Consider the following 20,020-nt stretch of genomic DNA (forward strand, 5'->3'; position numbering starts at 1 on the left):
TGAAGTTATTTGTAGCTGCATGCATAGATTGAATTCAGTATAACTTTAAAACTTGTCTTCTTAGAGGTTATGTACCAAATTTCAGCCCTATGCAACTGAAAAAAAAAGTCCTCCCTTTTTTCTTTAAATTTTACTTTATGTAAAATAGTCAACAGGCTGCTTGGAAGTAAAACATAAATGAAGAAGCAAAGGAGGTGGATTTTATCATGCCTTAGGGGCTTCTGTAGCAGAAATAAATCCTGTATACCTTGAGTTGTTTGTTGGTTAGTGAACATCCTACAACTGCACATGGCAGCAAGACAGGGAAACCTTTACAAGGCTGTGAAGAGACTATGTGCAGTCTTCCTACGGCACAAAAAAAAGGGAAGGTCTAGCAATCCGTGCTCAGAGTTCTGCAGTAATGTAGAAAGTAGACCATAGTGAGAGTGCATATACTAGTATGAAAAGAGAAAATATCATTACCCTTTAAAATGGAGGGCAAAGATGGAAGATCAAGTACTACTGAGAATGTACTGTTAAAAGTAATGTTCAAAATATCTGATGCACTTTGAGAAAGCAGGGTAGGAATAACTCAATGGTTCAGTTGACTTTGAAAAGTGTCCTGTAGAGTATGATAAATTCTGTTTCTTCCTCCCTTTTGTCCTGGACATTCTCTTCCTTGCTAGAGAACCTCTCTTTGAAAAACTGTCAAGATGGAAGCAGAATGTGAGTGTCATTCTCCAGTTTATCATGCCATATCTTTGAATGGTGGAGTGAATGCAGGATTGTGATTTCCACACACTTGACATAATTAAAGTAAGAATAAATTGCGAGGAGTATTTTTCTCCAGTCTCTGCTATCTACTGTTGGCATTATTGTCTGCAGTGCGCTCCTTCATCACATGGTATGGCTATTGTTTGTGCTGCTGTACCACTCTTCCATTTTGCTTGGGACCACACCTTGTGTTGCAATGTCTTTGTGAGACTTACTTGTTTCTAGTTGCTATTGTAACCTTTAGTTGGTGCAGAATTTTTCTCTGTAGCAACTAGCTTGTCCTCACCAGTCCTTGGATGCTGTCATAAAAAGGCCTTCATCTCAAGTACTCTAAGGTCAAGAATAAGTGCTATTTAGGATTATGCTTTCAGATAGATAAATCTTTTTTTCCTTTAAAAATTAGAATCTTACATACATTCATTCAAAATACAGATTCATACAGCATTGCCAAGTGAGAGACATATTCTTTGTCATGGAACTTATCAGAAAGCCATTTTAGGATGTATTAATTTGTAAATGTTGATAAATGTAGATTGATAAAATCCCAATTTTACACCATTCCTCTCCAATTCATCCTGAGAAACTAACTAAAGAGAATTCTCTTGTATTTCTTCATTGTAGAAGAGTGTCAGGCACCTTGGTACAGCACTTCTGGAGACTTGGCCCCTTATTTCTCTTACTTTCAAGTAGTGCCATTTCAGAATGAAACAACTGCCAAGAGAATTGAATATTTTGGAGATGACATATACCTAATTAGCAAAAGTAGTTACATGTGGCAGTATTACATTTTGATGTCAGTCATTCTAGCAGCTTTTTGTTTTCTCAGTCAGTAAAGACTCTGGATACTATTTTTGTTGAGATGCTTAATTTTTGTTTTTATGATGATATACTAGTTCAAGAATATTGAAACAGAGTTACTAAAGCTCTGAAGAAAATCTTGAGCTATCAAGATACGGACCTATATTTTGGATCTGTGCCTCCCAGGCTGGGATATCTGATTGTCCTGTTCTGTTATATGAGACATGCATTATTTCTTGTTTGGTTATTTTTCTAATTTCATCTGCAGCTTTCCTAGACCTTTGCTCCACTGGAGATAATTACAACCTATATTCACTCGTATACCATTTCGTTTTCATCTAATGACCAAGGGTTGGATTTCCTATAGTATTTGTTAAAAGAAATGATTTGTTATTCATTAAGGCTCTATTAATATTTTAAGACCAAAATTCACAACTGCCAATAGCCTTCCAAAAGTTCTATTTTCTCTGTCTTTGGACAGCTGCATCTACTGACAGTCTCTAGTGAGCTGGCTTCAGGCTCTTAGGGTAAGGACTGCTAGTTGTCTCTCAAACTAGTAGCTTGAGTTGTTATATTTCTCAAACTTCTACATGTTGACCTATAACTTTTAATCCAAATTAGTTTTAGTTTCTTACTTTACTGTTTTCTTTCTGCATTGGCTGGAATATCATCAGCAATAGGCAATCCACAAAAACTCAGCTGCTGTGGAATAAAGCCTTTCTGGTCTGATTAGTACCTAAAAGTTCTGAATATCAAAGGAAATGAAGCGTACGTCAGGTTTTTGACCAGTAAACCCTTACCAAATTAAATGAACAGTACTAACAGAGTTTCACATTGTAACATAGAAGTACTTTACCGGAGTAGATCTAATGATATGATAAATGCTCATAACAACAATAGACTATAGTAGAAATTTGTGGAAGGTGAGACAACAACAAAAAAAGGAACATTGAAATGCTATAACATTGTGTGGAATTTTGAGTGTTACACTGTATACCCAATACCAACTGAGCAAAATAAAATATATAAATGTATGAATTTATATGATTTTATTGGAAATAAAATCTCTGGATCTTGGTGTAGAACAGGCATTCTGAAAATGGTGTTATTTGCAGCTATGTTACTTGGATAACAGTATTTCATGGTAGCTATACCATTTCTGTCATTACATACGTATATTTAGGTATAGTTTACAAGGAATTCTTAGTTAACAGCTTTCCAAGTCTGGTACTATATAACTTCTTGCTCTGAACTTCCCTCTTTCATATATGCACATATACATGCACACACACGTACATATACACACATGCAGAGTAGTATTTCGAGAGCTGTTGAGAGAGATTAAAAAGTAGATGCTGTAGATTTCTTGTCACTATGATTTCCATTAAGTTTTGAATAAAAAATGGTATAGATCATTTACTAATCGCCTATGAATTATTGCCATAATAACTAAAACTAAATGTAAATTGATGAAATACATTCTATTGTATGATTTCAGTTTAAATGCTGCAATTGATTAATAGTCAGTTATCTACAAGTTTCATAGTGATTTCTGCAAACTAGTAAGGACATTTGTACTTTGTTAGAACTTACTCCCTGCAGCAACCTTTCAGGTGTAGCACTTCCCATTTTAAAACGTTCTTAATTTTGTACCAATACCTTTATGCTAAAGTAAGCAAAACTGCTTCCTGGCCCTTTCCCTACACTTGTACAAGCATATCTTCTTCACAAATATATTAGCTTCTAAAGAGCACAGTGAAGGAGTGACAAAGAGAAGACATACATTGATATGTACATTTTTAAAAGTTTTAAAAGACGTGATAATGGATGTTCATGTTTTCTGCAAGACGCAATATTTTTCTTTGCTTCTATCCCTGTAATAGTGCTTTTAATTTTCTCTAAATGCTGCTATGTCAGTTTAGCAAACAGAAAATAGAATAAATCTGTTTCCTTACTTATAAGGAAAAGAGAGTTTTAAATTTCAGCCTATCTAGTACAAGAACAAACCTCCTCCATGTAAAGTTTGTGTTTTGCCTAATCTGATTGTCTGCTTCAACCTGTTTCTTCTGACTTATGACCTGTTTCTCTTTTTGTATTTCTGTTAACAGAAAGCTGACCTTGCAGTTGCACCATTGGCAATTACCTATGTTCGAGAGAAGGTCATCGACTTTTCCAAGCCCTTTATGACTCTTGGAATAAGTATTTTGTACCGCAAGCCCAATGGTACAAACCCGGGCGTCTTCTCCTTCCTGAATCCTCTCTCCCCTGATATCTGGATGTATATTCTGCTGGCTTACTTGGGTGTCAGTTGTGTGCTCTTTGTCATAGCCAGGTAACATGTCAACTTTTGTGATTTTTTTGGCAATTGTTATCATCTTTTTCTTACTAATAATTGTCAAAAGTCACAAAAATTTTCTTACTTTCATACTCTTATATTTTAACTTCATGATGTACAGAAGAATAATTAATCATGAGGGTTCTCACTATTAATTTTCTCCACTGCCATACTAAGTCTTCAGTTTGTTATGTCACTAAGTCTTGAGTATGCTAGCTAGCTTTCTCCTTTTATTTACAAATTTAGAGACACTAGAAAGTTTACAAAATGTCTTTTCCTAATTGTGCTGTGTTTAGAAAGACAGGGGTTGACATTTTATTTTGTTAGCTCGATTTCATTTGATGCTATGGTGCTTACTCTCAGATTGAGTGCTTAGCTGCCCATGTTAATCCTAGATGTCCAAATTGGGCCTCTACCTGTCACAAAACAAGTTACTTTATGTAAATTAGTATCTGAGAAGTAGGGTAACAATATTTAGTTTTTAATTGTGTGCTAGGTAGAATCCCTGAGATACCTCACATAATTTAAAGTCCCAGATTGGAGTGTATTTGGAAGCATGTTTAGTTGAGCTTTCAGAGTTAAGGAACCCAATACAACAACTGTTAAATTATAAATTGATTTGATATATAGGGGTCACTTTTTTATCTGTTTTCTTCAACATAGACAAGCAGGAAAATATCTTTTGTCAAAAATTCCCATTATATTTACTTTGTCCTTCTTAACTAATTAGGACTGACTCCAGATGCTCACAGAAATATAGTCTTACATGTTGTAACTTTGACTTTTGCTGTGACAGCAAAAAGAAAAAAATTCAGAACAGTAAATCAGCGATTCCCAGGGGTGTAAATGTAATCACTTTTGCAGATTCCTCCTAGTAGTGACTTTTAAATATTTTTTTAAATCAAATACTTATAGACTATATTGGCTTTTATCCCTTTAATAAGTTTTTTTTTTGTCTATAACAATGATTTTTGGAAGCATGTGTTTGACTTGATAATGCAATCTCACTTCAGCCCCAAGTTTTTTACAATTTCATTCTGCGGTACACAGTAGGATCTTCATATTTTTCTTTTCCTATTGTGCTGTAGTTGATATCAGGGTTCTCCATCTTTCTTTGATACTATCCACTTCATGTTGGAGAAGTTACATCATACCTATACTAAAGGGAGAGGTAATATTTTTAGAAACCAGTTTAAAAGAAATTTAGCAAAATCACCTGTACATAAAGTACACGAGGTATTGAAGTAATATAGATAACACCGAAACATATTCTGTAATGCATAACCTCGCCTGTGTGCCTTCTTTAAAAGTCTGTTTTAAAGAGCCAGACTTATGTTGAAAGTTTCTTGAAAGAACGGCAGATTTTAGTGGGCTATATAACCAGACAGTAAACACATTTCTGAGGTGTTCCTGTGATACAGGTACTTCTGAAAGCACAGCTGAGCATAAATCACAAATGTTACCTTGTCAAAACACCTCATGTAAAATATTTATGTGTATGTCCAAAAGTATTAACCCTATTGTTATCACTGAAGGACATTTTCAGCATGATGCATAGTGCTTTTGACAGGCAGTTCCCAGTAATGTTAGTAGAAGTTATATGGCTGAGTTCTTACTTATGCTTTGAAAATGTGTCTTGTCATATTCTGTGGGAAAGATATGTTTTCTTTAAGCCTTTCTTTTTATTAAGCTATTCAGTCACTTGATCTCACTAGCAGAACCAGAAAGAATTTTAATTTTTAAACAGAAGTGCCACATAGTAGACCAGTATTGCTCAACTTTTTTCACTTGTCTGTTTTTGTGACTAGCACCATAAATTCCTTATTATTTTCATTGTAAAGCAATATGAAATACATTTTATACTAAGTAGAGGTTTGATTTTTTGTAGAGTTGTATAAAATACCTTTTTTATGCCTAAGTTTATATCAGCCTTCAGGTCTAGAGATTTTCAATACCTCTCAACTTGTACAATCAAACATTAATAACACATTTAGAAATAAAAGATCTAGGATTATGTAAGACAATCTACAGATTTTTTTTAACACAGGATGACTTAATAGTATGTGACAGCATTTTCTAACACTATAGTTCATATAGGGAAACAAGTCTAAGTTAAAAATGTAATCTCCTGCTGAATAATAAAGAGTGAAAAGAACATTATTCAAAAGTAAAAATATAATTCACAAAATGTTTGTCATGTAAAGGGAGATACTGCTAACTGAAGTGTGGTAGTGAAGAGGACTTTGCAGCATAGTTCTGAGTATGTATTTTCAGCACAGATTATAAATTAGGTATTGCATAGCTGATGATGTAGTTTTCAGTCCTGGTGTCGTGAAACTGTTGGACTGCATGCCACTAAATTAATAGGTTCCACCTAGAGTAACCTCCTTATTAAGAAGATTTCTATTTCATAACAATCCTTCCATAATGAATGTTTAACTACCAGTGTTTCATAATAATTACTACGTGTTTCATAATAAGGTGTATCTATGTTTGGAGCAGTACTAAGTATGTCTTTTATGATCTGATGTTTTGTAATTACAGCTCATCAGAGTATTCAGCGTAGAATACTTATTTTTAGATTTAAAGCTCTCATTTTTGTGTCAAATGTTTTGTGATTTTATTGTTTTACCGTGTCTTCCAAACAGTGTTGGAATGTAAGAGCTTGGTACTTTGAAAATGGAAAGTACGGTTCTGTGTGGTACTTGGATTTCACCCATTAATTAGTGGTATGGTCCTATTTAGGGAAAGATGAAGAAATTAGTAAAAGTTTAAAGAATCTTTAAGAGAGAATTGCTGAAAGGACTTTCATAGAGTAACATATTAGGCATAAATGGGGAAAAGATGTAATATAAATCTCTATTAGTCTTCTCCTTTATTTGAAAGAGCGTTGGATTTTCCTTCCAATTTGAGAACCAGATATAAAAAGCTGGAATCTTTGCATACTCAGCAAGACAAAAAGCTAGGAGAGAATGTATTTGTTAGCTGGAGGGCTTTTCTATGTCATTTTTCTCTTGTGTTCCTCCAAAAATGATGAGTGATCTATTTATGTGGGTGTTAGAGATTTTGCATTGTGGATAGGATGAGCATATAAGTGTTGTACACGGTGTTTTCTTTAATTGTCATTCTTTATGGGGAATTATAGTAAGCTGTGATTTCTCCATATATATGAAAACCTCTTAATATTGTTTGGTGTGATTGTTGAATCTAAGTAGTTATGGTGGTTAGCCTCTGAAAGTTCCTTTCTTTGTCATACAGGCTGATGACTGATAGATAAACCCAGTCTGCTTGACACTGAGCCTATTACTTTTCTGTGAACTGAGAAAGTCATACAGCATTTTTTTCTCTTGTGGTAACAGTAATAGATCTGTTTCTGATGCTAGCTAGCAGTGTCTTTGTGTCATTGCTAACAGTGTTTTGTGTCATCTGACGTCTTGTTGCATTCCAATTCCAATATCTTCCCTTTTTGCCTCTGCCTTTACTTGTTTCTTTGGTTTAGAATCCCAGTTAAATTCACAGTTTACATGTGATGAGAAGGAAAACAGACTGGAGTAAAGTGCGCCAACTCCTTTTTGGATTTCTGTCAAGTACACAACATTTTCTGATCTGTATAATGAAAAATCTTGAGTAGTGGAATTTCTTTTCATTTCTCTCTGTTGGTGCAAACCATTGTTTCATTTCTAAGAAATGCTGATTTCTTACAGTGTTGTATACCAACTTCATAGACACATATTGTCCCTTATTTTCCATTAGTCTGTGTATGTGACACAGCAGTTTCCTATTTTTGGTCTCTGCAAAATCTGATGTGTTGGTAACTGGAGGATACTTCCCATTCTGCATAGGCAATATGAAGAAAATCAGGTTCATACTTTTAAAAATGCTAAATATGTTTGATTTACATAGGTCTTCCAATTAATGACTTCCAAAATGAATCTTCAGCTGGCTTTCCTCATGATTGTGTTATATTTTTTGAAGTCTCTTATGTATGATTTTAAACATCCATGTCTTCATGAATCTTTTCTGGAAACACAGATTGGAGACTAAACTCCTTAAATATTTTTATCCAATCATTTTCCAGCCAATTTACTGGATTTCAAATTATTCCCTGCACATTGAACTATTTCTCTGTGTAGTAAGGTCTGTTTGCTGTGAACATGTCTGTCTGTCATAAAGCAGTTTACTCTTAAGTGATCTGTCTTCATAACTGGAAGAGATACACCTGCCTTAGCATGATGCTTCACCTTTACAGATCAGCTATGAAGCAGATAAACTACCCTGGATAAAATGGTCCACTAATGAGCTCTTATGCTTCTTATACCGAGCTGTCTGGAGTATCAGTGAATATTGTGTAAATATACATTAAACTGTGCTCGCTGCCCTAATTGCTAATATTGAATCATAGGTTATCATTTTAAAGGGCTTGATTCACCTTTACTTGTACCACATTCTGTATGTTAGGACTTCCTGCTTTTTCCTCCCTTCAGCAGAATTATGCTATCCTACTTCTCCTAAGTCAAGTCCTGGTGTTGGTTTCAGCTGTCAAAGCATTTAGTATCAACTATTTTTCCATTTCCTTGTAAGCAGCGATAAAAGCACAATGAACATTGCCTCATCACCAAATTATATTTTCCTCTTACCAGCTGGAATAACACATAATAAAAGAAGACAAGAGTTTTAAAAATGTCTCCACACATTTCTCTTAATCTTTTCTCTGTGAAGAAACTTAGGAATAGCCTGCTGCTTCAGACTTGAACAGAAGCCCGAGCATTATTTCTCTCTCGAGTGCGTGCATATCCTTTCACATCTTCTTCAGTCTTCATTTTTATTTCATATTTCTTGATGAGCTGATTTCTGTCCTTGAGCTTGTCTGATTGATTTTCAAACTACTCCTTGAAAACTATCTTGATGGAAAGGAATTAATGGCAGAATGAGAAGGAACTACTTTTCCAGTTACTATGGAGCTCTGGTTACTAAATTACTATGTTGATATTTATTCAAGTAGGAAGTTAGCATATTTGCCCTTTATTCTTAACAAGCAATTTTTCCTATGAGAATTTTATCTCCTGAGGCTTCCCTAGAGAACTACAGCATATGTTATGAGGTGTTTTCAGGAACGGATTCATCATCTAATAGGGCAATCCAGATGGCAACCCTGAAATCTGCTTCTCTCACTATCTTACAGTTTTAAGATAGTTTTGCCTCAGTTGTAATGCAAAAACTTAGTTTTGCCTCAGTTGTAATACAAGTGGGGATATTGTCACTTGACTATAAAATACTGTGTAAATAGACAAAGGTAAAAGCATGCCAAAATTACACACTTTCCAAAACTGTTCCATAACAATTATTTCAAAGTCAGAGATTTTTATTTCTGTTAAACCAAGTTGCAGCTTATGACCCTTAGTTGATTGCTTCCAAAAGTTTCAGTATAGCCTGCTTCTTTTCATATAATTTTTCCGGTTGAAAAGCAAATCCTCGTTAATGCTAGAGATCATCTTTATTGTGAACAGAGAGGAACTGTGCCAGCCTCTGGAACACTGGGGTTTTTTGTCAAGTGAACCAGGCAGATTGCATGACAAGAATTTTTCTCTCCCTTAGTTTGCTTTTCTAGCTTTTTATTAACTGATATGTTTGTGTAGCTATACCAAGAAATCCTAGTATTATTTGAGAATGTTCTAAAAAGCTTACTTTCTGAACTAAATTTCTTCTCCTTTGCATCAGACCTGGAAAATTTTAATTTTAGATTTCTGTCATTTAAATAGAATTTCAATAACTGAGGTTAATATAAAGAAGATACCTCCATTTTATCTCAGATTTTTGCACTCATAAGCAAATTATTAAGCACATTTTTTCACTTAGTCTATCCTGCTATATGTTGTAGCAATGAAATTGTACAGTCATCTTGCCTGGACAGCAGTCACTGCAAATGTTGTAAGCAAATCTTGCGCATGATATTTCAAATATACTCAGATATTTCTGAGTATCACTTTTCACAAAATGTGGATGATAGCTTTAAATTGATTAAACAAAATGGCAGTTAACTGTGCTGTATGCCATTAATGTTACCATAAACCTGTATAATCTGTAATAGTACTTAAGTTTAATTTTTCTGTGGTTAGCACGCAGATCTAATGTTCCATCTTTTTTCCTATATCAAAAATGTGAAACATACTGGAATTACAATGCTTTCTTATGGTCATCATCTAAGTTGTGTAATTATTTTGAGAAGTTATGACACAGATTGCAATCAGTGCTATAAAGTCTAAATGTTGTGGATAAGGATATATGGCTAAAAGAAAGACATGTATAGCAATGAGTTAAGCAGCAATCTCTCACTTTGCATCTTGACACTCAGAAAGACGCTTTGATGTCTCTGACCTCCTCCACAAGAGATTTATCTCGGTTCAGTGTCAGTTTATAGAATCTCTGATATATAAATAAACAACTCAGTATGGTCTCCTCATCCTAACCCCTCAGGATTCTCTTGAATCACTTCTGAATGCTCTCAATCTCCTTCAGCTGTTCAAGGAGAAACAAGAGTATCAAGAGGTCTCCAAGCCTACATACAAGCACAGCACCTACATAATAGCCTCTATTAGAATACTGTTAGAGATTACAGTAAGAGAAAAGTTATTACCTTTTACTCCTTTTAACATAAATAACCTCCTTAGATTTTAGGAGGAAAAAATCAGTACCCTAAAGCCTTTCTATATTGGTGGTAGATCAGTCTGACATCCCAAATACTACTTACTGTGCATCAAACATAAGAAACCACTGCCAGCAAAACAACTGAAATGTTTTAACTGAGGATGGCTGAAGAACTCATAACTCACCTGCCTTAGCAGTCCAACAGAAGATATAGTACCCCCTCATTGGCTAAATCTCCATATGCACTTTGAAGAAGAAAAATATGCTCACTTCAACACGCCTGGTCAATTCTGGATTCTTCTGTGAAGAAACTGGTTTTTTTTCATAGAATCATAGAATCATAAAGGTTGGAAAAGACCTCTAAGATCATCTAGTCTAACCATCAACCCAACACCTCCATGCTTACTAAACCATGTCCCGAAGTGCCACGTCTACACGTTTTTTGAACTCCTTCAGGGATGGTGACTCCACCACCTCTCTGGGCAGCCTGTTCCAATGCTTGACAACCCTTTCAGTAAAGAAATTTTTCCTAATATCCAATCTAAACGTCTCCTGACGCAACTTGAGGCCATTTCCTCTCGTCCTATCACTAGTTACTTGGGAGAAGAGACTGACACCGACCTCACTACCCAACCTCCTTTCAGGTAGTTGTAGAGAGCGATAAGGTCTCCCCTGAGACTCCACTTATCCCGACTAACCAATCCCAGTTCCCTCAGCCGCTCCTCATAAGACTTCTGCTCTAGACCCTTCACCAGCTTCGTTGCCCTTTTCTGGACAAACTCCAGCACCTCAATGTCTCTCTTGTAGTGAGGGGCCCAAACCTGAACACAGTATTTGAGGTGTGGCCTCACCAGTGCTGCGTACAGGGGGATGATCACTTCCCTAGTCCTGCTGGCCACGCTGTTCCTGATACAACCAGGATGCTGTTGGCTTTCTTGGCCACCTGGGCACACTGCTGGCTCATATTCAGCCAGCTGTCAACCAGCATCCCCAGGTCCTTTTCCGCCAGGCAGCTTTCCAGCCACCCTTCCCCAAGCCTGTAGCATTGCATGGGGTTGTTGTGACCGAAGTGCAGGACCCGGCACTCGGCCTTGTTAAACCTCATACAATTGACCTCGGCCCATGGATCCAGCCTGTCCAGGTCCCTCTGTAGAGCCTTTCTCCCCTCAAGGAGATCAACACTCCCACCCAATTTGGTGTCATCTGCAAACTTACTGAGGGTGCACTCAATCCCCTCATCCAGATCATTGATAAAGATATTAAACAAGACTGGCCCCAAAACTGAGCCCTGAGGAACACCGCTTGTGACTGGCCGCCAACTGGATTTAACTCCATTCACCACAACTCTCTGGGCTTGGCCATCCAGCCATTTTTTTTACCCAGTGAAGAATATACCTGCCTAAGCCATGAGCAGCCAGCTTCTCTAGGAGAATGCTGTGGGAGACAGTGTCAAAAGCTTTACTAAAGTCCAGGTAGATAACTTCTACAGCCTTTCCCTCATCCACTAGGCAGGTCACCTTGTCATAGAAGGAGTTCAGGTTGGTCAAGCAGGACCTGCCTTTCATGGACCCATGCTGGCTGGGCCTGATCCCCTGGTTGGCCTGCACATGCCTGTTCAGTGCACTCAAGATGAACCGCTCCATAATTTTCCCTAGTACCGAGGTCAGGCTGACAGGCCTGTAGTTCCCCAGATCCTCCTTCTGGCCCTTCTTGTAGATGGGCGTCACATTGGCAAGCCTCTAGTCATCTGGGACCTCCCCTTTTGTGTGAAGGTCTAGCCAAACTTTGTCTTCTACAGAGTTGATGTGTGTGGGGCCTTTTTAGGAAACAAAGCAGTAGCTCTGGTGATTTCTTCCATAAGGAAAACACTTTGTAATATGCATCTGTTTACAGTGCTTGCTCCATCAGTATGTTTTATGTTATTTCTTGTTACTTTGTAGATTAACCTAATAAGAAAATGGCTTTTTTTTTTAAAATGAAGAGTATAGTAGTATCTTTGTGCTGTGTAGAATTGAACATGGCCTTAAAAACTCTCTTTCCATCCTTCGTTAATTTTTTTCTCATTATTCTGAAAGCCATCACAAGGTTCTTCAATTCATCACTAATTATCCAAGAACCTAAGTATTTTGAATGTCTGAAATGAATCATAACTGTTCATCCTTAAGGAATTTGGTGTCTCTTACTACCAACAATTCAATCTCTTCATTCTCATTTCTTTAAGTACCTGCATCCAAAGACAGGAATTAAATTTTAGATAGCTATAGTTAGATCATTATCTCCAATTAGGTGGACAGCTCATTCTGTCTGTACTCATTCTTGACTTCACTTTTTAAGCCTTGTTACATATGGGGTTTACATATTTATAAACATATATTTCCTCTCTATTTTGATGGAACATTGTAAGACAACCTTTTACAGAGTCTGAGGGGTATTTACTGAATCTTGTATCAAAACTCATGTTAAGCTATTTTTCATACATGATTTCCCTTGTTTTCAGTTTCTCATTTACATGTTATGCAATATTTCACTGCCCAAATGTCGGGATCTTATATATCTTTTTGAATCTTAACAGTACCTTGTATCTTAGGATCCAAAGGCTGTTTGCTAAAGCTCTTAGAGAGGATTCAGCTGGATAAACCAACTTTACTAGTAAAATCTCCTAAGTTTTCATCGGTGAATGGCTTCTGAACTAATGAGTTTACTCTCTGGCCTTCTTCCATTTTGACTTTTGACTGACTAGAATTGTTCTGTTTGAGTCATTCTGTTTCACACAGTTCATTCCTGGACATCTGCCTGAATGCCATTCACTGTTTATCTAAATCATTATTTCAAACTGCCTGTGACAGTTTAATAATTGCATTTGCATTCACTTCGTCTCTAGAACAACCTGGGAGATGCTGGAAGGTATTATGCCACGTGTATTGCCATCTCTTTTCACACTTATGTAATTCTAGCTCATATATTCATATTTGAGTTTACATGCCCAGTTTTCTGTGATTTTTTTGGCACACTGTATGACCAATTTTAAAATGTTATAAACAGATGTACTATGGAATTTGCTTTAGAATGTATCTCAGCAGTCAAAACAGTGACAGTTCTCATAAGAAATTTGCATTTGTCTTTATCTAATTTGGTTTAACTACAAGCAAGGTAGATCTCATCTACCTCATTTTGTGTCTTCAAATGCCTTGGGTAAACAACTTCTATAGGTGAGTCAATATCTGAAGACTGTTTTGTCAAGAGCTGTATAACATCACACAAAATAATTTTTCATATCTACCATGGACAGCGATTTATTAGTCTCTATGTACTGTGTTACCATCCATTAGCAAATAATCCCATAGTCCTTGCTGAGAAAGGTAAAAAACAGTCTGAGGAAAAATTTCATTTAGTTTTGAAAGATCTTCACACTGTGGTAACATATGCAGTGGTTCATCCTTATTTTTAACAGCTCTTGCTAATTATTATCACATATAGTACATGAGAAGAATATTGGATTGCTTGTATGAAGTAGTTTGCTTGGAAAAAAGTTGAGAGTTTCCAGAAAAAGCACTAAGCATTATTTTCAGATATTGGATCATTTCATTCTGTTTTGTCAAAATATTTTTTTCCCCAATATGTGACAAGAAAAGAAAAGAAGATGCAAGTCTAGACTTGGCACTTTGTATATTTATTTAGCAAATCATAGCATAGAATAGTGTTAAACATGCCTAAAGAGAAGGGTTCCTCTGCAGATGAATCTGAGTGTTTTCAAGCTAAAATTATGCTTTTGAGAAAGACCAGTGTCTCTTATGTTTTTGGAGGTAGGCACAAGGAGGCTTATTTGCTTTATTTTGGGGTTTTTGCATGTGTTTTACTCTGGCATGCATAGTATTAGTGGGGAGAAGGAAACTAACTCTCACCATAATGCATAGCACCAGTTTTCTCATGAGGTGTGCAAAACCATGTAGTCCTCCAACCTAAAGAACAAAACACAAGAATCTAGTGGAATGGGAATAGAGTCAACAAGAATCCAAGAAGGTATCACAGTGCTGTCAAAAGATTTTGTTAATAATTGGATTCAAGTGGTAATTTGAAAGTGTGCAAGTTAACTTCTTAGCACTTTTTCCATTAGTGTCAGTGACTGAATTTACAGATTGCCTGATCCATCAGAAGAATAATTCAACCAGCAGATGAGTTGTTGGTTTTGTTTTGTTTTGTTTTTTTTTCCCCAAAAATCAAAACAGAAAAGCTGATGTAGGAGACATTTTATTTATTGCAGTAATTTCACACATGCATCCTGCTTGGAACACCTTGACTTAACAGTGAAAGGTTTCCTCAAGAAAAATGTAGGGTTCATAGTGATAGGATGGAAAATGGAACATTAGCAGTCATGATTTCTATTTACCCTGCTTCTGGAGGGCCCAGAAACATATAATAATATTGAGCAAAAATGTCTATAAGGATTGAAAGGCAGTTTTTATGCTAAATGAGCCAAACATATGAAAATGAGAATTATTTGTTTACTAAATATGTGGACCCATATGCAATGAGTTCCTTTATGTCATCTAAATGAAGAGGGAGACATAAACCATTGGAAGCAAAGCCAGTATGATATGATTGTTATTAACCTTGTTGAAAATCTTAGCTACAGATGTTCAGAGGAAGAACAGTTTCTGTAGGATATTCATTCAGAGTTCTCCTTTGAATTCTTTGGTTTCAGGATTACTTGGAGGATAGGAAAACCTGGGTAATGATCTTATGTATTTTACTCTTTTATTCTCTAAAACAAACCTTGTATTGTTGTGTAAGGTAATACAGATACAATCTTAGGCTACTTTTAGATACTTGTAACTGAATAGTCAAATGTCCAATTATTTGGAGTGGTATAAAATATCTGTTAGAATATGAATTTTCTTAAAATTAAGTATCAGTTTCTGACTTCAGAACTGGAAATAATTTAGTTTCTGCAAATTTAGCTAAAACCAGATTTCCTAAATTCCTCTGACTCTCAATCATCATTATCCATTGTATTCTGAAAATGTGTAAATACAACTAAATTGGAGGAAAAACAAAACAGAAGAAGAAAACCCAAAACCAAAGTAAACTTACCAGAACCTTGCCTCTTGCAAAGATAGAGCATTTCTTTCTTGGAGGAAAAAAATATTAGACTTGGGTCGTGGTTAAACATTATACTTCAAAACAGAAGCATATCTTTAAAAGAAGTAAGGAAATACATAGGGAATATTTCTTGACTTTAAGTGTTATTCCATATATGGAGAAAAGTAAGTTTGTTCCCTACAAGTTCCTGTAGGCAGGAGTATGAGAATTATTTATCTCCTGCTTATCTTTCTGATTTAGCTGTTAGCCAGAAGTTTACCTGGCTTATGCAAGCCTCAAGTCTCTAACTCATTAGAGAGCAGGAGTCATTTAAGCACCAAAAGGGCTTGACCAGAAATCAGTCTGAAAAAAGTATGGTAAGGTTTTTTTGATGCTGAAACTAAATCAATAGCATGTCCTCCAAGCATTTCTGTTTTATCTATGGAAATCATCCTGTGTTAATTCTAATGATGGTGAAATTGTTTTAGTGTAAAGCTAATCATTCATTTTCAGACTTAAGAACAAAGGTGAGCGCCTTTTTGGTTTTATTAGAGTATTATCAGAAGTTCTGTCTTTAGCAACAAAGATATCATTCTTACAGGGAAATAATTATACAATATTGAAACTTTTCAGCATCATAGTTAAAAATCCCACATCAGCTTAGGGATATAATTGATTTTATTAGAAAATAATAAACCTTTAAAATATCAAAATGTTCATCATTAGTCATTCTTATAACACATCAGAAAGGAGTTTAAATATAAGTAATTTTTATTAAATAGGCCTGTTCTGGCACTTTTCTCTCATTACACTGTTTTGTTTTGTTTTGTTTCGTTTTGTTTTGTTTTGTTTTGTTTTGTGTGGCCATTAGATGTGTGTGACACCTGCACTTGCCAATTAGGACTTGCCTAAAGACTTTACAGCAGATAGCCTCTAACTGTGAGAACCATGAAGGCAATCTTACTTCAGCTTGATGGGATCATTCATATAATTTCACCAGACTAAAGACAGCAAATCACCCAGAGCTACAGCCTCTTTCCATTTCAGTTTCCTTCCTCAACAATGTCAAGCAGGAATGCTGCATGGAAAACTCTTCATGGTGTAAATAGTGAGGTGGTAGATAGCAGAAGAAAGTTATGCAGTTTCTTTCCATTCTCCCAGATCTTTAAAGAACTTCTTGTCCTTTCCCATGAGAAATAGCTTTAGCTTTACACAGAATAGGTTGCCTATTTGCTATTAACTTACTTGTTTTGTAGAAGTAGAGATACAGTGTTTCTGTACCAGAGTAGCATCACCAGTGATATAAGACAGTTTGCAGCTAACAGTTACTACAGCAATTAGTTAATGTTCTGGAGCAATTTTCTCCAGGTAGATATTTTTGAGTGAAAATTAGAAAGGTTTATAGTATGATGCAGGTTCAGAGAAGTTCCTGTGAAAGAATTGCACCTCTTAGAAAATTCTCTGGTTTTGTGGCTGACACAATGTAACCAATGAGCCCTGTCCAGAAGAAAAATTGAAGCAGTTGGCAGAATTTTGTGCGTTGCACTGCCATACTTACAGAGCATGGCAAAGTTAATGTCAAGTTGCAAAAATATCTGAAAAAGGCTTTTAATTAGTCATATTTATCCTCCACACACTTCTCTCTCTTACTTTTTCTCTCTTGCTCTCCCTTTCTTCTAAACGGGCATGTTAGAGGAGAGTGAGTAGTTAATCATGTCAAAATCCTGGTCAGCATGCCCTTCATTTACTGGAATGAAAGGAATTTTCACCTTGCTTCAAATGTAACTGTAATTAGATAAAGTTACTAGGTAGATGGATACTAGAGGCTCCTCATATCTTTCTATTCTGCTGCTGCTAAAAGCCCAATTCTGCCTCCAGCTGAAATGTCAATGGGGATTGTTAATGTTTGTAACACCTTCCTCATCATCCTGACTTTCATACTGTTTAGTCATTTGTGCCTGTGCAAAAGCAGATATCAAAACTGAGGAAGATGATGGTGTTGTGCCTCTATGCACGAATGTAAATGACTCCGCAGGTGAAGGCAGTGGAGATTTCTGGGTGGTATGGAAAGCTTAACTGGGCTTTCTTGTAACACAGGGCAGCTTTCAGAGAGCATCGCCAGGCAGGGTCATGTCTTGTTACATAACAAATACCAAATGCTTGCTTTAAAGAGTTCACAGTTCAGAAGGAGTAGTTAAATAGTTTAAGTAGTTAAACAGGATGAAAATTTCTGTGAGCTGTGAAGAAAATGAAGTGAAAAATGAGTAAGTTTCTTAAGTGGTCAGGTTCAGCAGTCATAGTTCGTCAGCTACGTAGGCAGGACCACATTTCAGTTTACTGTCTACAATATAAAGCAAGTGAATTTTGAGGAGGATTTTAAAAGACAGGTATTGATTTTAGCCTTGAGGCTTTTCTCACATGAAGTCTGGTTGAGATTCAAATGGCACTGGTGGAATAACTGCACAGATTAGCCTATGGTAATGACATTAAAATCACTTCTGAGTTTTTCTTTGTCTTGAGGAAGAGCAGTGGATATGAGGAACAAATAAAGAAGAAAATCTTAACAGTTACATTTCAAATTATTTTGTGTGGAAAGGGATGTGTTTGTAAGTATTGAAACTTGATGGAAACCTGTGCAGATACATGGCACAGGAGCATGCACTAAATACCTTTACAGAAACGTCCAAGTTGGCCGTAGGTCCTATATCACATATACCAGATCCCTAAAGATATCTTGAATATGCTGGGAAATCTGAAAATTCTGAGGCATTGGTGTTTAGGCAGCTGAATCTCTCTGGTGTTGTTTAAGTCACAAACATTTGTTTTGGCAATCTGGTCAGAGGGAAGTTAATAGATTAGATTCAGGTAGGCCATGCAGTACTAGAAGCAGTATATTTGAGTCAAATGACAGGGTTAAATACAGAATAAAGTCAATTTAGTGGTAATGAAAAAGTTTGTAATGAAAAAGTTAGTGTAATTGTCCTTCCTCAGAAAAAAAGAGAGAAAAAGGAGTATCCATAGTCTATTTCTGTAGGAAAGAATGAGTTACTGCATCTGTCCAGAAGCAGTTTGAATCTAGACCCTACGTTGTTGAAATACTACTTCTAGAATCACAATTTCTTGGAAACAGTCTGGAAGAAATTCTGAGCTGGGGCAAAACCTGATATACTCAGTACCCTGACAAGGTTTTATCAAATTGGAGAGGTGGAGGGGTTAATTCCAGCTCATTGATAGTGCTATGAAGGAGGCGCATGGGTGGCAAGTGTGTGAGGATGGGAGTACCTGACTGTGAGTGCTATCAATGAAAGCAGCGCTGGTATGTCATTAGTATCCAGCTGATTGTTTTATAGGTAGTTCATATCCAGGCTTCAGTTTTTTGTTTGAAGGTGAGAGAAAGCTTTCTAGATTACGGAAGTAAAAAAAAAAGCTTCAAGTATTTATCCACCATCAGGATGTGGAGCTGCAATTCAGCAGAGTCCCTGTGCTCACACAGACCTCAAGGTACTCAAGTAGACCCTTGTAGTTCAGTTGAAGTTACTTGCAAACTTCAGATGAGTCATGCATTTGAATTCTTTTAACCATGGTCTTTCCTGAAGAAAGCCTGCATGTTCCATTAGCAGCAACTGTAATATTTGTACAATTATTGGTACAGTTGAGAATTGTAATGGAATAATCAGAAAGGATGAAACATTTTGTAATCAAATGCCAACTTGAATGAGACAATAAATGATTGTCCTATCATGTTTCTGTAGAAGTCAGTGTGAAGGCTCTCACTGATTTTTATAGTAGCACAGTGGATCCCAAAGACTATGTATATACTTTTCAAGGGCTAGTGTCCAGGGCTTGCTTTATGTCCCAGAGGACAAGTGACATGGCGTGGCCTACGTTTCATATGACTAAATGCTCCATCATCCCAGTTACCCCACCCACAGTGCTTACCAGCACTTCCTGTCTCTCTGAACCACATCTGGGCATTATCTGAGAGCAGCACAGGCCAAAACTGTGAAGGGGAATGTGCTAACAAGTAAAGTGTATGGATGGTTGCATGCCATTGCTGAAACCTGAGTCCTTCCCTTCACTTACTGATATAGATGTAACCACAGAAGCTCATAGAATTCTTTGGATTCCTTTAAATACAGAATTATTTCTTTTCCATAATATAAACATATTCCTGAAAATTAATTTATGACTACTTAAAAAAGAACCAGCTTAGTTTTGGGGTGAATTTTGGTAAACCTGTACTAAAGTCCCAAATCTGAAAGCTATTGTATTCCTTCAGAAGGCCATTAGGAGTCAAAGGCCAGCAAAAGGCAACCTTATGTGCCGTATAAATCCAGCTATGGATTTTCTTTTAATTTATTTACTTATTTCACATCAGATTGAAGATCTCAGTTCATCATGCTTTACCAA

The 20,020-nt window shown here is 36.2% G+C and overlaps 1 protein-coding gene across 1 annotated transcript in view; it reads left to right on the top strand.

Annotated features, from left to right (window-relative positions):
• Positions 1–20,020, top strand: part of GRIK2 (glutamate ionotropic receptor kainate type subunit 2) — a 445,724-nt gene that overhangs the window by 289,998 nt on the left and 135,706 nt on the right. Inside the window, exon 12 of the mRNA XM_075498454.1 lies at positions 3,660–3,883. Coding sequence (XP_075354569.1) covers positions 3,660–3,883 — 224 coding nt within the window. The remainder of the gene's footprint in view (positions 1–3,659; positions 3,884–20,020) is intronic.

This window comes from Mycteria americana, chromosome 3 (assembly GCF_035582795.1).
Source record: "Mycteria americana isolate JAX WOST 10 ecotype Jacksonville Zoo and Gardens chromosome 3, USCA_MyAme_1.0, whole genome shotgun sequence".
In the NCBI taxonomy this organism is placed as follows: Eukaryota; Metazoa; Chordata; class Aves; order Ciconiiformes; family Ciconiidae; genus Mycteria; species Mycteria americana.